We start from the raw sequence: 17,846 nt of genomic DNA, 5'->3' as shown, positions 1-17,846 counted from the left end.
TTTGTCTTTTATGTATGTCCGTGATGAAATTGGTCCAGTAAAAACATGTTTAGCCCTTAACAAAAGTAAAGTCAGTTAAAAAATTTTTTAGTGAATCCTAAATTTGAAAAACATAAGAAGCAATTGATCTCTTCACCTTACTTTTAAGAACCTTATCTTCCAAATACTGTCTTTGTTGTTTTCTTCTTTTTAACTTGTATAAAGAAGCTTAACATATAAAAATCACCTTTTTTTTCCTCAGGGAAAAAAGCCAAATACTTTTTGGGGAAAGGTAATATTTTGGTTTTAATAGGAAGAGTTTGATTACCTGATCTCAGGAGGATAATCTGAATGACAGGGAGAATGCAGTCTTCTGCTTTGTCCCAGTGACACACATACAATCAGTTATTATCATCAAGCATTCAATTCAACAAGTACTATGGGCTTGCTTAGTCCTAGGTGTTGTACCAGTGATAGAATTTAAAAGTTGTACGTCCTTGACTGAACAACTGAAACAAAACAGGACTAAACTAGGCATTTAACCCAACGAGATCAAAGAAAGAAGGAAAGAACCCATAGGCACAAAAATATTTTAGCAACATTTTTGTTATTACATCAAAGAAATAGAAACTAAAGCTGAACTAATAATAGTATATAAATGTAAAGGACTATTACATCATAAGAGATGACAAAGTAATGAATTTGGAGCAACTTGTATGAACTCACACAGCGTGCAATGAGCAGAACCAGGAGAACAATTCATAAAATGGCTACAATACAAAGAAAAACACAATTCCAAGGGACAAAAGAACTTTAATCAATGCAATGACCATATTTAATTCCACTTAGCTCCTGACTACTTTTTTTTTTTTGGCGAGGCAATGGGGTTAAATGACTTGCCCAGGGTCACATAGCTATTAAGTATCAAGTGTCTGAGATCAAATTTGAACTTGGGTCCTCCTGATGCCAAGGCATGAGCTCTACCCATTGTGCCACCTAGCAGCCCTTCTGATTACTTTTCTCAGCAGCCTTCTCATGCTAGAGCTACTCTGCTCCATCTCTGAAGCCTCTTTCTCTGATTATTCAGTTCTTCCTCAGAACCTCCATTTGAGGAAGTACCCAGAAGAGCACAAATTTAAAGAGATAGGAACAATCAGGACAGCTTTGAAACTAATGTGTAGAATTTATGATATACCATTTTTTTAAAGCAAGTTATACTTAAACAAGCTGTAGAGATTTGCTGTCATACAACCCACCTTTTCTGTTTTGATTGTATATGGAAACATTAATGTATATTGATGTTTCAAGTTCAGAAAAACAAAAATGAAAATTATTTAAAGCAAAAGAATTTAATTTTCTAATATCGTAAATTAGAAAGAAAGTCACTTAAATGGAATTAAAGAAGAAAATGATTGATTAGGACAAAGCCATATAGTTCTAGGTACTCAAATAAGAAACAAAATTAGAAAGTGGTTTATATGTGAAAAGATAAAATTGTTCCTATATACCTAGAAGTTTCACCTCTGATTACTCAGTAACAAAATTGTGGAATAAATTAGAAAAATGTTGCAAAAAGTACAAGTTATTCCCCAAATGGAATCTAAGGAGGGACCCAGCCACTGGGGAATAGCTTGTGGTATATGAATGTAATGGAATATTGTTGGCATTCAAAGCCCTTCATAACCTAGCCCCCTCCTACCTTTCCAGTATTCTTATGCCTTAATACCCACAGGTACTCTTTGATGGAGGGCCACTGGCCTCCTTGTTCTTCTGCTAACAAGACACATTTTCTCTGGCTCTCCCCCATGCCCAGAATGTTGTCCCTCTTCATTGTCTCTGCCTCCTGAATTCCTTATCTTCCTCTAAGTCCCTCTGAATTCTACTATTTCCTAATTATTTTCCCAAGTTTGCACATATTTCTTCACTTGTCTCCCCTGTTAGATTGTGAGCTCTGTAAGGGTAGATAGAGATTGTCTTTTGTATTGACTACTATAAGAAACTATAAAATGGTCAATTTCAGAGGCAACTGGAAGACCTGTCTGATCTGATGCAGAATGAAGTAAGTGAGTAGGAGAACAATTTTGAAAATGACAACATTATGGAGAAAAACAACTTTGAAAGACTTTAGGACTCTTATTACTGCAATGATAAACTGCAAGTCCAGAGGACTGAAGATGAACCATGCTACCACCTCTGGCCAGATAGCTGATGAATTTAAAATCTAGAGTGACACATATGTATTTGGACATGGTCAATGTGGGAATTTTTTTTTTGCTGGACTATGCATATTTATACTGAGGGATTTGTTTCTTGGATTTCTACTGCGGGGAGAAGGGCATCTGGAGGAAGAGATAATAAACATCTGTAAAAATAAATTAAAAATAAAGGAGCTAGTACAGGTGAAGCCCTTTGAGTGATATGTTTAGATATGAAAAAGTTACTAGTATCATTCATAGAAAATTGTACTAATTTGCAAAAAAGACATTCTGTGGGAGAAAAAAAACTAGAACTCATTGCACAATTAGAACATAAAACATGATTAGAAAGCAGAGAAATATAAATAAGGAATTAATAATAACTAACATTTATGTAACACACTGGCTGTGTGCCAGACACCTTGCTAAGCACCTAACAAATATTATTTTATTTGATCCTCACAACAACCCTGGTAGATAGGTGCTATTATCATTCCCATTTTACAAATGTAGAAACTAAGGTATAGAGTCTTGTCCAGGATCACAGAACTTGTTAAGAGTGTTGTTTTTGTTGTTGAGTTGTATTTGACTTTTGGGACTCCGTTTGGGGTTTTCTTGGCAAAGATACTGGAGTGGTTTGACATTTATTTCTCCAGCTAATTTTATAGATGAGAAAACTGAGGCAAACAGGATTGACTTGCCCAGGGTCATACAGCTGGTAAATGGCTGAAGCCAGATTTGTGGAAGATGAGTTTTCCTGACTCCAGGCCCAGCACTTTATTCACTGCACCACCCAGATGCCATTGTTAAGAATATGAAGCTACAGAGCAGCTAGGTGGTCCAGTGGATAGAGCATTGACCCTGGATTCAGGAGCACCTGAGTTCAAAACTGGCCTCAGATACATAACACTTACTAGCTGTGTGACCCTGGGCAAGTTGTTTAACCTCATTGCCTAGCAAAAAAAAAAAAAGAATATGAAACTGTATTCAGCTCAGGTCTACCACACTACAAGCCCAGTGCTCTATCTATTGTGCTACCACCTGCTTTTTAATAGTATTGTGCCAACATGACAGTGAGATATTGAATTAATACATATAGAAATGCAGTAACTTGCATTAATCAGTCTGAGTTAATCAGTCAGGAACTAGAAAAAACAATTCAAAATCGAAGGTAGTTGAATGATGTTCAGTTAAAACAATAAGTAATGTATAGAGATGCTCTTAACAGAAGAAAAACTATAATAAAGGTGAAGCAAAGTAGAAAATTTTTAAAAAATATTACTTTATTTGTTTCTAGTTTTCAACATTCACTTATATGATTTTGAGATCTAAAATTTTCTCTCCTCCCCCCCTCATGCCTTCTCAAGACAGCATGCAATCATATTAAACAAATTTCTACATTAGTCATGTTGTGAAAGAAGAATTGGAACAAAAGGGAAAAATCATGAGAAAGAAAAAAAAAGAGAGAGAGCAAATAGTATGTTTTGATCTGTATTCAGACTCTAATTCTTCGTCTGGATGAGGATAGCATTTTCCACCATGAATCTTTGGAATTGTCTTAGATCATTGCATTGCTGAGAAGAGCTAAGTCTATCAAAGGTGATCATCACATGATGTGGTTGTTACTGTGTACAATGTTCTCCTGGTTCTGCTCATTTCATTCAGCATTAGTTCACATAAGTAAAAGTAGAAAAATTTTAAAGTACAACTGAGCATGCGATAGGCACTAACTCTTTCAGAGCCCAGACCACTGGCTCTAATTTCTGATTCTTCAATAGCCGAAAGATAAAATTAGTAACTCTTTACTTAATTTGACATTTTTATTTTTAATTTAGATGCCAAAAAATAAAATGTTTTCCTATACACAGCAGAACAGAGGGAAAGTAGAAAGAAGATTGTATATATGAATCTCCATTTGATACTATTTTGTTTTTTAAAAAGTATATAGTACTTTCTGCACATTACTTTCAAAGTTGAAATCTTATCTGTGCTTCCTTCTGAACTTCCTTCTGTTCTCTATGGTATATTAAAATTTTTTTCAATTGCCCTTTTTTGTTTTTTGGCATCAGTATTGCTAATGACTATTCTCCTCTAACCCACCTATCACCCATTAAAAAACCAAGAGAAAGAAAAAAAAACCATGCAAATAAGCACAATCTGGTTAGTAAAGAAGAGAAAAGCAAAAGAAAAAAGGATAAACAGAAGCACACAATTAACTATTTAATGATGAATGTGAATGAGATAGAGTAAATCATAAAACAGAAGAAAATGAATTAAAAAGCAGAATCCAACAATATGTTGTTTATAAGAAACATACTTGAAACAAAAGGTTTTCACAGAGTTAAAATAAAGTCTTGGAACAAAATCCATTATACTTCAGCTTAACTAAAAAAAAAGACAAGGGTAGTAATCATGATCTCTATCAAGGCAACAGCAAAAATAGACTTCTTATAAGAGTTAAACAAGTTACAGGGAGACACAGACAACTATAGAAGAGGATCTCAATGTACATCTTTCAGACCTAGAGAAATATAACAACAACAATAGAACAAGAAAGAAGTTAAAGACCAAAATAGAATTTTAGAAAAGTTAGATATAATAAATCTCTGGTTATTACTAAAGTCAATGTAGAAATGATAACACATGGGATCTTAGCAGGGCATGGGATCTTTACAAAAATTTACAGTATTAGAGCATGAAACCGCTTGCAGACATATGCAGAAAATTAAACACATCCTTTGCTAATTATAATACAACAAAAATTATATTCAACAAAAGGCAATTGAAAAAAATGATTAAAAATCCACTGGAGACTAAATAACAATCCTAATGCATCATTGAGTCACAAATCATAGAAATAACAATAATTTCATTAAGGATAATGACAATATACTAACATTTTTGAGATTCAGCCAAAGCAGTCCTTAGGAGAAAGTTTATATCTCTAAACACTTTTAAAACAGAAAAAAGAACAGATCAATGAATTAGGCATGCAATTAAAGAACTAAAGAACCCAACAAATTAAAAAAAAACAATTAAACGCCAAAACAGAAATCCTAAAAGTAAAGATGAACAGAACAGAATGCAAAAAGCATTGAATTAATAATGAAAGCAGGAACTGGTTATTTAAAAAAATAAACATTGGTTCATCTGATTTTAAAAGAAAGAGGAAAACCAACTTACCATCATTAAAAATGAAAAAATATAATTCATAATAAAAGAAAAAATACAGAAAATAATTTGGAATTATTTTTGTCCAATTACTAGGCAAAAACACTGATAACGTAAATGGAATGGATAAGTATTTATAAAAATAGAAAATATCCAGATTAACAGAAAAAGAAAAGGAGAATTTAAATAATTTACTCTCAGAGATGGAAATTAAATGCACCATAAATAAACTCACAAAGGAAAAAATAATCTGGGACCAGATGGATTTATAAGCAAATTTTAATAACTCTTCAAAGAACAATGAATTCAAATATTACACAAACTGTTTGCAATTAGGTGGTGCAGTGAATAGAGCACCAGGCCTGGAGTCAGGAAGACTCATCTTCCTTAGTTCAAATCTGGCCTCACTTACTAGTTGTGTGACCCTGGGCAAGTCACAACCCTGTTTGCCTCAGTTTGCTCATCTGTCAAATGAGCTGGAGAAGATGACAAACCACTCCAGTATCTTTGCCAAGAAAACCTCAAATGGGGTCACGAAGAATTGGACACAACTGAAAACGACTGAACAACAATTGTCTGAGATAGGAGGGAAGAACCAGAGTGTGATGCTAGTGAGACATTTTGAGATATGAAAAAAGGTGGACAAACTGGATGGCTTTAGTGGTCTCACTACTTTAGCGAAGTAGGCTGCAAGGTCATGTGGTGGGAGTATTGGGGATACTGGTGGGGGAAGACAGAAGAAAGGAGAAGAGCAGAGAAAAGGCTTAGAAATTCTTGGGTGCAGTAAGATAAAGGAATCATGGGATCATACATGCTTGAAAAGGGCCTTAGAAAATCTTCTAGTCCAGCACCTTCAGCTGATGAGGAAACTAAGGTCTATCAAAGTTAAGGGGCTTATGCAAGGTCACACAAGGTAAGTAGCTGATAAGGAGCAGAGTCAAGATTTTAGTGCGCTGATTCAAAATCAAGGGCTTTGTAATTTTCACATGGTACATGCTCAGTAAACTTTTTTGAATGTGTGATACCTGTAGAGATCCTGCAGTATAAGCTCCAAATCAGCTCAGAAATGCCTCCCAAAAGTCTACAGGAAGACAGAATCTTTTGTTTATTGCTCTTAACTTCTGGACACGTTATTGTAAAGGATAATTTAAAGCATTACATAAATGTTAGATATTATTATCCTAGGCACCAGAGTGATGCCAGATTTTTCACGGAATAGTACATTCTCACTCATGAAGCAACATTTTTAGCAGCTGCTGTCATTCTAACCAGGGAGAGACCTGCTGTGCACATAGAAGAGCTAGGGGCAGCTCATGCATACAGCACCAGGCCTAGAGTCAGAAAGACCTGAGTTCATATCCAGCCTGTCACGTAACCTCAATGCCTCAGTTTTCTCATCTGTAAAATGGGGATAAAAATAGTACCTATCTCCCAGGGTTGTTGTGAGGATCAAATGGGATAGTAAGCATAAAATGTTTAGCGCGGTGCCTGTAACATAGTAAATACATCACATAAACGCCGGCTATTAGAAAGCACTAGATGCTTTAAGTGAATTTAGTTTCAGTGTTCCGACAGCGTTATTACCCAGTGAAGAGAAATATTTTTCAGCGCTAAGTCCCCTACCCTTTTCCCTTTCCCCAGCGGAAATAAAAGGAAGACTTAATGGCTTGACCAGGAAAAGAAAGCAAGGGGACCTGAGCTGGGGGTGGGGTGGGGAGGGGTGTCCGGAGGTGGGGCCATTGCCTTGGGGGAGGGGAGGATAAAGGGAGAGCAAAAAGGATGCAGAGATAGCGAGGCCTGGGCTAGGCGGGTATGGAATGGGAATAAGCCTGTGACACCCAGAGCTTGGGAGAGACGAGGCCGAGAATCCTCAGCCTCCTCCGTGGCCGGCTGGGCTGCAGGGGAACCTTGGGTGCAGAAGGAACGGGAGGAAAGGCGAGGAGAGCGATGTAAAGCGGCCCACTGTACTGCGAGCCAGGACACCCGGCTTTCAGCCCCAGCTTGGGTGCTAATCAATCTCCAAGATCTGGACAAATCACATTCCCCCTTCTGGGCTAGTTTCTCCACCAGTAAAATGATGGGGGTGGACTGGATGACCTTTAACTTCCATGATCCTCTGAGATGTACAACTCAGACCCTCATGCGGGGCAGGACCAGGTAGGCATGTGTGCAGCCAGGGCGACCACATGGACTAGCATCAATGTCTTAGGGACTCTGCGGCCCCTTTAAGGGCACCCACACTGCTCTGCCCCATTCCACCCCTACGGAGATTCTCGGCTGGGTTCGAAGCACAAAGCTTCCCGCGAAAACTACGTCAGAACGGAGCGCGCGCGCGGGAAGCTCCTCCCCCACTCCCTTCTTCCCCTTTCCCCTTCCTTTGGTCCTCCACCGACTCCCGTCTCCCCACCCCTTTTCTCCTCCCCCCAGTAGACCGGCGCACTCCCTATATTCCTATTGGTCCGTAGAGCCCGGAGCGCGGCGCGGCTCTTGATTGGTCCGACTGCAGAGGGCTGAGGGGGGTGTGTCCGGCGCGGCGCGGCGCGCGGCGCGGCCCCGCCCCTCCTCTGGCTGTGTGCGCGAGGCGGCTGTGGCGGCGGCGGCGGCGGCGGCGCGTGGCAGGCCCCGGTCGGCGGGCGGGAGGAAGCAGTGGCGGCGGCGGCGGCCCGGGCCCTAGCCTCGGCCTCGGCCCCGGCCTGAGGGAGGGAGGGATCGCGGGTGGTGGCGGCTACGAGCGGGAGGCCCTGGCCATGACCGACTTCAAGCTGGGCATCGTGCGGCTCGGCCGAGTGGCCGGGAAGGTGAGCGGCCCGGGGGTGGGAGGGCGAACGGAGCGGGCGGAGGCCGCAGTCGCCATGAGGCCACGAAGAGGGACGGAGGCCTCTCACAGGCGGCCGCAAGCCGGGAGAGTCCGGCAGCCCAGGCCGGGCTCGGGAGCTCCGAGGCTGCTGATCCCCGCGGGGCCCGCCCACCCACGGCCCGGGAGTGGCCGCCGCCAGAGTGCCTCCCCCCCCCCGTACGGAGACGCTGCTGTGTCTCGGCCAGGCCTCAGCCCCCCGACATCCAGCGAGGCTCCAGGGCGGCGGGGATCCCCCCCGCCTCCGGCCACCCGACCCTGGCAGCCCGAGTCCTCCAGCCTTACCGGGGTGTCAGATGTCAGGCTGTCTGCTCCATTCCCCCCACCCCCAGGCACTCCGGCTATTGGAGTGAGCACTGAGGTCTGTGGTCCAGCCGAGTCCAGTCTGGGGCGGCTGAAGTTTCGAGGAACGGCCAGGTTCACCGGATCCATGAGATACAACAGCATAAGTGTGGAGGGGTGTTGAGGTTTAGGTGTGAAGTGCCTAGAGCAACTCATGAGGTCTAACCTGTGCCTGGGGGTGCACCAAGGTCTGGTGCTGCTTGCTTCTTGGGATATAGGTGCAGTCTAACTCACGCTATCCAGAATGCTTCTGTGGGTCCCTGGCTTGTACACGCCTTCCTTGAAGTCTTTTTTTGTTTAAAAAAAAAAAAAGGAAAAAGGTGTTGTGTATTAGGTTCCGGGGTTTCATGTGGTCTGTAGAATGATCTCAGTGTCTTCTCACTAACTGAGCAAAGCCCATTAGTAAGATAAATGCATTTTTTCTACCCATGTTGAGGTCACTGGATTAAACTAAGGAGTTTGCCTAGGGAAGGCAGTGAGCAACTAGTTACACTGTTGTGTCACACTGGCCTAGGACAGTAGGGGGAGCCTGGGGAATTAGTGCCATGGAGCAGCACCTGAGTCAGTTGTAGGTGGCACTTTACCATCATCATCTTAATAGCTAGCGTTTAAGTATGTGCTTTAGGGTTTGCAAAAGGTGATGTAAAAATATGTGTCTCTTCACCTCTTATCTATTTTTCTTTCTCCTTACTTTCTTCACCTGCTTTCTCACTCTGTTTTGTTCCTCTTCCTTTTATGTATTTTGTCTACGGGTTAAACTGCTAGTGGTACCTGTGAACATTTTTGCTCCCTGGTGCCACCAGCAAGTTAGAAGTTGCTGACTGCCTGGTCTGGTGAGAGTCTGGTCCAGGAAAACCTTGCTGGTGGTTTCCAAGTTGGTTGCCTTGCAGCTAGTTCTTGATAGATAGATGCACCTATGAGAGAGGCAAGTGGAGTAAGGGACAGACAGGTTAAGCATCAGCAACAATTGGGAGTAAAGTCATTTAATTTACATGAAAGTTAGGGGTCTGTATGCATGAAGAAATTTAATGTGAAGTTTATTTGCTTTGATAAAGTTATTCTAGCTAAGTTAATCTTTTTCATGCAGAAGTGGAAGATTCTGATAGCTATCATTTCAAGACAAAATTTTTATTTAGATTTATCTTATGACAGTGCTGATTTTTGGCCTATACTGTGCAAAACATTTAGTATCGTAGTGAATTCCCTTACTTGCTATTACTACCTACCCTTGTTGCTTTCTGTGTTATTTACTCATCTAATTAAGGGCAGGTGAGTCAAGGTGATTAAAATAACATTTAGTTACCATCTAACTTCAGAGTTTAAATGTGACTCATAACTTCCTATTGCAATTATTTCAGTATTGGCCTTACCTAGCTTTGTTGATGATAAGTGTAATTCTTTACAATGTCTGGTTAATTTTTAGACAAAGTACACGCTGATAGATGAACAAGACATCCCACTGGTGGAGAGTTATTCTTTTGAGGTGAGAATGGCCTGTTCCTTGGGTTGGGTTGTGGTTGGATGTGAAGGACTTGGAGAAATTACAAAGACATTTAATATTTCTTCCTGCTTGTCCTCTGGGAATGAGATCCCTCTAGATGAATAACTAATACTAGTTCTGAATCACCTCAGATATGATTCAGTCAGCTAATTTTGATCAGTTCTGACAATCCCTGATAATTAGAACTATACTGTATCCTATATTCAAATTAGAATTTGTATCAGAAAGTTTGGCTTCTTTCATTTTTTGGGGTTTTTTTTGTTTTTTGTTGTTTTTAGGCAATTGGGGTTAAGTGACTTGCCCAGGGTCACACAGCTAGTAAGTGTCAAGTGTTTGGTCTGAGGCTGGATTTGAACTCAGGTCCTCCTGACTTCAGGGCTGGTGCTCTATCCATTGCACCACCTTGCTGCCCCCTGAATTTTTTTTTTTTGGCTTCTTTCATGGCTGTCTTTTTAGGAGCAGATGAATTGGGTCCAGTGTTTGTTATTCCCTGTGCCACCGACATCCATGGGGGCCAGATGGTTTTGGTCCCAAATACTAGGGATTAAGCTAACATGTTCAATGGTTTTATTTCTTTTTTCCCCCAGTTTGATTTTGAAGTGTTGTTGCAAGATGGATGATTTTAAGTATTTTCCTTGTCCTATGCCAGGCACGAATGGAAGTAGATGCTGATGGAAATGGTGCTAAAATATTTGCTTATGCTTTTGACAAAAACCGAGGAAGGGGATCTGGACGTTTACTTCATGAGTTGTTGTGGTGGGTATTGTGTAGAGATCAATATTTCTGACTTTTATTTGGGGTGTGGTTAGCAGTTTGTAGTCTGCCACTTATCCATCCAGTCCCCTTAGTCTCCCTGAATAAGTCTTGTGTGATCTCTGATATACTGGGTGGGGTGTCTGGGAGTAGTTTTAAGAGCACCAGACTGCACTGTGCATCAGACCCATGTTGGGGGTGGGAGTAGGCGCTGCTTTTCCTTTTTGAACCTTATGTTCTTCTGCCCAAACTGTGTGTATAATAGAGAATAATATGGATTATAGAAGTTTCCAAGGACAAGGTGAACATACTGCCTTGGGTATCAAGGCACTGTCGAGTTTTTCTCATGAAAGTAACCAGTGAAGCTGGATCTGGAGTCATATTTTGATTCCTTCACTTTTTCCTTTCTGAGTCTGTAGGTAAGGACCAGGTGTCTTTTATCATGTGGTCACTGTTTGTTTTCCTAGTGGAAAACTCCCGATTTGTGGGAGAAGTCTTAAAGTTGTTCATTTAAACCAGGGTTGGTTATTTCTCAGCCTCCCTCTTTCCAGCTTCCTTATAAAATCAGTGTCTGACTGGCAAAATGACATTTCCAGCTTGGGCTACTGTGTAACAAACTTGAAATGGTGTTCCGGTGGGCACATTCTGGCTAACCAGACCAGAAAGGAATATAAAAATCTTGGGTCTTAAGTTTTTTAGAATAAATGTTCCTGTTTCCTTTATTTTAGAAATTTGCTTAAATCTCACTTTCTTTTTTCTGGATGCATAGAATTACTCTTAGTCGATTTTAAATTTTAACTGAATTTCATCTGTGTTTTCAAAAATATTTATCAAAACGTTAAAACCTCTTTATACATAGACCTTACTCGTGTGTATTCAATCCCTTATACTGATCAATTGGGCTAATTCTTAGAAATGAATAATTAGCACATTTGTAAAAGGACTGTCAAACTTGCTCTAACTCATAGTCATTCCTATTAGCTGGTGACTTGAACTTGGTGGATCATGTGATATATACAAGGTTCATGATTTCCAAATAAAAGAAATGTAACTTTTCTGGGTTGGGACATGGAGTATCTTGAAAATGACTAGTGGCAATTGTATTATATTCACAATTGAAAGTGCTCCTGAGAATCTGACCATAGTAAGTGGGTGAGTACAGAAAAGGTGAAGTGGAATGTGTGTACAGTCGATTATATATTTAGCATTTATTTACATTGTATTAAGACATTCCAAACACTATATACATATAGACATGCATATACACATATATATAGTGTATGTGTATGTGTGCATGTATATATCCCTACACAATATGTATGTATATGTATATGTACTTCATATACACATACACATATATGTATATGTGTATAAAATATTTTCATTTGATCCTCATGATAACCCTGTGAGATTGGTACTTAAAGGTATGACTTCCATTTTACAGATGAGGAAACTGAGGTTAAGATAAGTTAAATGACTTTCCCTGGCCCATGATTGCTTAACTAAGAGTAGCCATTTAAGCACTGGTGTTTAGGGGTGGGGAAGGGAAGGAGCCAGCCTGAATCTAACAGTATATGGGGAGAGAAGGACATTTCCCTTTGAGAGTCCGGTTTAGCTTTTGTGTCTGGACTGAGTGAGCAGAATGAGGTGATACTAAGCTTCCAAAATTTCCTGTACCTTCGTTTCCTAGAGTTAAGTAGCATATGATTCCTTTGCCCACAGACAAAAAGTTTTGTTCCTACAGAGCAGAATGCTAGATGTTTGCTATTAGGTGCTTTGGGTTTCTTCACATATGCTGAAAATGTCTTTGAATACCAGAATAATTTACTTTCTGTAAAAGTTCCAACAGTATTTTTAAAGAAACATTTGTCTGTGTGTCCCAGGGAACGACACAGGGGAGGAATTGCTCCAGGATTTCAGGTGGTACATCTTAATGCAGTAACAGTGGACAATCGACTAGACAACCTGCAGTTAGTGCCATGGGGTTGGAGACCCAAAGCTGAAGAAATCTCTAGTAAACAAAGGTATGTCTGAATTTGTGCCTGTCGTAAGTAATGTGGATCATGAAGGCAGATGAGGTAGACCTTGCTGGTATAGTTTGGGAGGATGATCCAAGTTCATTAATCACTAAATTAGTTCACTGTTAAACCAAATTACATTTTTTTTTTTTTTTTCATCATGTGGATAAAACAAGAGATTGAATAATTTCTCTTCTTTAGACAGGTGGGGTTGTGATGATTCTCAGCTTTTAGAGACATGTTGAAGATCTTTCCTTTCAACTTTTAAAGTCTTTCCCCCATGTGAGAGAAAGAGGGAAAAGCCTAATTCAAGATAGGCTTAAGTAGAGGAGAATCATTGAAGTATTCAGTGCATGAGTCTGTGCTTGTTTTAGGGAGTGGGTTCTTTAATTTTCTTTTTTTTTCAGAATCAAAGGAATCTGGGACAGTTTTCTGAGCCTAGTGTACATTTTAATGGAAATACAAATTATTTTTCTTAGTGTGTGACTCTTTACTTGAATGCCTAATAGAGGAAGCTGTTTGGGATGGTGGAAAGAGCACTGGAATGGGAGTCAGAAGACTTGAGTTTGAATTCCAGTTCTACTGGCTATCATATTTCTTCTCTGGCTCTTAATTTCCTTATTTGTAAAATTAGGTTGGGCTATTATCCTAGTAGGATTCCATTTGATTTGAAAATAAATCCATCATCCAATAAACATTTGTTAAGAATTCATAGTGTGCCAGGCACTCTATTAGGTCCTAGGGATACAAATACAAAGAAATAATGCCTATTCTGAAAAAGCTTATATACTTTTAAAAATAAATTTTTTTTAAGTGCAGAGACTTTTTAATTTTTTTCAGTTCCACATTTTTTCCCTCCATCATCTTCTGCCCACCCATTGAGAAGGCAAGAAAAACAAAACCTATTAGAAATATATGTATTCATGCAAATCAAAATTTTGTATTAGCTATGTTCTCCCCCAAGAAAGAGAAAGATGCTTTAGTCTGTACTATTGAATCCATTAGTTCTCTACCTGGAGGTGGAAAACATATTTCTTTTCTTTTTTTGGGAGGGGGGGTGTGAGGCAACTGGGGGTAAGTGACTTGCCCAGAGTCACACAGCTAATGAGTGTTATATATCTGTGGAAAGCATATTTCATCATGTTCCTTTGAAATTGTGTTGGGTCATTGTGTTGATCAGAGTTACTAAGTCTTTCAAAATTATCTTTACAATATTGTGTAAATTGTTTTACTGGTTCTTACTTCATTTTGCATCATTTCATATAAGTCTACCTAGGTTTTTCTAAAAGAATCACCTTCATTATTTCTTGAAGCACAATAGTATTACATCACAGCAGGATACCATAACTTGTTCAGCCATTCCCCAGTTGGTGGGTATCCTCTGTTTCCAGTTCTTTGCCACAGCATAAAGAGCTGCTGTAATTATTTTGTATATGTGCCTCCTTTTCCTCTTTCTTGTATCACTTTGGAGGAAAAACCCTAGTATTAATGTTGCTGCATCAAAGGATATATGTGCCTGTTTTCCTACATCCTTTCCAGCATTTGCCATTTTCCTTTTTTGTCCTCTAACCCAGACTGAAGGGTATGAGGTAGTAACTCAGAGTTGTTTTAATTTGCATTTCTCTAATTGTTAGTGATTGAGAGAATTTTAAAATATGGTTTTTGGTAACTTTGATTTATTCCTCTGAAAACGGCCTATTCATATCCTTTGACTATTATTAATTGGGGAAAAGCTTATGTTCTAATGGAAAGAGACAACACATACATATATAAGTATATATGGAATAAATATAAAGAGAATAAATACAAAGTAGTTAAATACAAAGTGGTTTGGGAGGAGGGAGAAGACACTAGCAGTTGGGATTTGGAAAGGCTTCATGTAGTAGGTGGTATTTAAACTGTGTCTGAGGAAGAGAAGGATTCTCTGAGGCAGGGCTGAGCAAGGACTGCATTTCAGCATGAGAGATGGTTGATAGGCACAGTGGCAGGAGATACAGTTCCATGTTTGAGGAACAGAGAGAAGGCCAGGTAGGTTAGATCACCAGGTGAGGCGAAGAGACTACTATATGAGGCTGGAAAGATAGAAAGTCAACAGAAGATCATATGGTTGGATCATATAGATGATTGTCTTTTAATCTGGTGTGACATACATGATCTCTAATGCCTTTTCCAGACCTATGATTCTGTTACTTTATGCCCTAACTGTTTTGGACCTGAGCTAGGAGGTGAGAACACTGCACTTTGAGCACTTATTGCAGGGATTCCTTCAGTAGGTAGGCTGCTGAAGGACAGCTTTTAAGGAGTCCTGTCCATGAGTAGGTGTAAATGCCTGGGAGGAAAGGCATAAGCAAAGCATTAAGTGTCCTGCCTGACTGTTCAGGGAATTATGATTTGTTTCCTCACCTGGTTCTTTGCCAGGTAAAGATACCAAGCAGATGAGAAGTCAGTGAGATTTAGGGGCTGAGATCAGGGGAGCTCCCACTGCTAGTCTAGGCTTCATTCCTGAATGATTCACTTCTTGCTTGGGCCAGGATTTGTGGCCACTAAAAATTTTTTCATACCTATTTTCATAAATTGTCTTGGAGTATCTTCAAAAATGACACCCTGGCAAAATTTACAGAATTTTTTCTACACATGGTAGGTAATACTTCATGGTTCTAGTGATGTTTAATACCATTTCATGTTACTGAGCTTAAAACTATTTTGTTTGGGTCACTTCTGTGTGGTGATTATAGTAGCTGAGTCATGATCATTACAGTGTGTAGCATTTCTAAGCAATCTAGAAAGTGCTGAGTAGATAGAAACTGTAAACTGCTAGCTACTGCCATTAAGTTTAGGGATTTAAGATAATTACCGTTAAGACATGGAGGCCATAACCAGTTATGAACCCTGGGAGAATCTGGCCTTAGAAAAATGTTGCTTTTAGGAAAGACTAAGGAACGTCCACAGTTGCTACTTGGGCCATTGTCCCAACTTAATAGGGGATGTTTTTTTGAATTGGTGTCTCATGAATGGTTTTCCTCAACATGCCTTGGGAATAGGAGCAGCTGATAGAGTATTTTCTGCTCAAACTGAGTTCTCAAAATGCTGATTCACAGGGCTTTGTGCCTTGTTGGGCACAATTGGATTGGGCTTTTTATGCTTAGTATTAGTTGCTGGTGACTTCTTTGTTTTATGGACTCTTCACTCCTGAGGCCAGTGCATGTTTTAACTTTTTACTTGTCTATTTAAGGGAGCAGAGCCTGTACTGGCTGGCAATTCAGCAGCTTCCTACTGATCCTATTGAAGAACAGTTCCCTGTCCTGAATGTTACTCGTTATTATAACGCTAATGGAGATGTGGTAGAAGAAGAAGAGAATTCCTGCACATACTATGAATGTCATTATCCCCCATGCACTATGATTGAAAAGCAGGTATGTGCAGTAGCATGTGGATTATAGCAATGAGAGCTTTGTTAGGTATACCTCCTGCCTACAAGTGTTTCCAGTAATTTTATTCCTTAACACCAGGAATTTATTCATTCATTTATTTATTTGGCAGTTGGGGTTAAGTGACTTGCCCAGGGTCACACAGCTAGTAAGTGTCAAGTGTTTGGTCTGAGGCCAGATTTGAACTCAGGTCCTTCTGACTTCAGGGCTGTGCTCTATCCACTGCGCCACCTCGCTGCCCCAACACCAGGAATTATTAAAAGATTCTTCTTAATTTCTTGTATTTTAGATTTATTTTTGGTGTTGCCTTATGCAGCTTTTAATAATTCTTTTCTTGACTTTCCCATTTTTTCCCTTCACCCAAGTTGAAATACAGCATTTAGTTGGGGCATGGTACTCAGTTGCTGACAGGTAGATGGATAGCTTCTTTTTAGAGCCTTTGCTCCATGACTGATTCCTGTTTATTGAGAATGAAATGATTTGGATTTTCCATGTTTTTTCTAGTTACGTGAATTCAACATCTGTGGCCGGTGTCAGGTGGCCAGGTACTGTGGTTCCCAATGCCAGCAGAAGGACTGGCCTGCTCACAAGAAACACTGTCGGGAGAAGAAACGAACCTTCCAGCAAGAGCTTGAGCCAGAGCGATGACTGATCAATGACATCTCAGCAGTCAGATTCCTGCTCTCATGGGCATCTGTGGACTCTTGTTTTTGCACAGTAATAACAGACTGGTTATTGAAGCCGGAAGCACTGAAGAACCCAATGATGCTTGCATAGATCAGCCACTGTATAGACCAAGCCACTTCAGGGGCTCTATGTAAGGGGACATAGCTTCCCCTCCAGTGTTATTCTCAAGCAGAGACTACTGTGGAGGCTTCAAGCAGGAAGCCTCTCGTTATTTATATGTTAATATGTTTGTAAACTCATGTACAGTTTTTTTGGTTAGAAATTACAAATAGAATCATTTACTGTAATCTTCAAATGAGAAACTGTTGGGCCACATGTCTAAAAACCGTCATGTAGCAAAAGCTCATCACCTAGATAGCTGGAAGCCACAGCAGCTGAGCCAAGGTCAGGGGGATGGGCTTCCAGCATCAGCAGTTACTTTGGAGAACAGTCTGCATGGAAGTAATATTTAAAAAAAAGCAAAGTAAAGGGTTGGAATGATTTGTTGTCTTGACTGTAGTTTTCTGCTGTTCTCGTCAGCCTGTGGCCACCCTTCCCTTTGCATTGGGGTGGTCCTCCTGAGATTTATACTTTTGAACTGAATGGAGAAGATGAAACTGAAGTGGAATGTAATTACATGTTGTCTACTATTGAATATTCAGGCCACATACTTATAACTCAGTCTTGCTGGAGCACCCTATTTTTTTGTGGTTGCAGAAAGTGTAGCCTGTTTTCCCTCAAACTATGACTGTTAGGGGCCAAAATTTTGTTTCTTTGAGGTAGTGGGACTGCTCAAGGGCTGAAGTGACTGGCTCAGGCATGGCATCATTAAGTTGGAGCATGAGAGCATTCTGAATCGCCATTTTTAGTGGTGCTCCTTGCTGAGTGTGCTTATTTGCTTCCCTCTCAATTTTCAGCCTAGGATATAGCTGCAAGAGT

At 40.1% G+C, this 17,846-nt stretch overlaps 1 protein-coding gene across 1 annotated transcript; it reads left to right on the top strand.

Moving 5' to 3' along the window:
* The first annotated feature begins 7,989 nt into the window (after positions 1–7,989).
* ZMYND19 (zinc finger MYND-type containing 19) lies at positions 7,990–17,408 on the top strand. Its single transcript, XM_020981722.2, has 6 exons — positions 7,990–8,143; positions 9,965–10,024; positions 10,692–10,798; positions 12,679–12,819; positions 16,046–16,226; positions 16,746–17,408. Exons 1-6 carry the CDS (start codon positions 8,093–8,095, stop codon positions 16,887–16,889), a joined length of 684 nt encoding a protein of 227 aa, XP_020837381.1. The 5' UTR covers positions 7,990–8,092; the 3' UTR covers positions 16,890–17,408.
* Positions 17,409–17,846: the final 438 nt, after the last annotated feature.

This window comes from Phascolarctos cinereus, unplaced genomic scaffold (genome assembly GCF_003287225.1).
Source record: "Phascolarctos cinereus isolate Bilbo 61053 unplaced genomic scaffold, phaCin_HiC Scaffold_2;HRSCAF=192, whole genome shotgun sequence".
Classification (NCBI taxonomy): Eukaryota; Metazoa; Chordata; class Mammalia; order Diprotodontia; family Phascolarctidae; genus Phascolarctos; species Phascolarctos cinereus.
The sequence above is the reverse complement of the archived record's forward strand: the minus strand, read 5'-3'. Positions and strand labels throughout refer to the sequence as shown.

Excerpts from the sequence above, each read along its gene's own strand:
- ZMYND19 (XM_020981722.2), top strand. The coding sequence starts at position 8,093 with ATGACCGACTTCAAGCTGGGCATCGTGCGGCTCGGCCGAGTGGCCGGG. Across the intron at positions 10,799-12,678 it reads TTACTTCATGAGTTGTTGTG|GGAACGACACAGGGGAGGAA; the intron begins GTGGGTATTGTG and ends TGTGTGTCCCAG. Across the intron at positions 12,820-16,045 it reads GAAATCTCTAGTAAACAAAG|GGAGCAGAGCCTGTACTGGC; the intron begins GTATGTCTGAAT and ends TGTCTATTTAAG.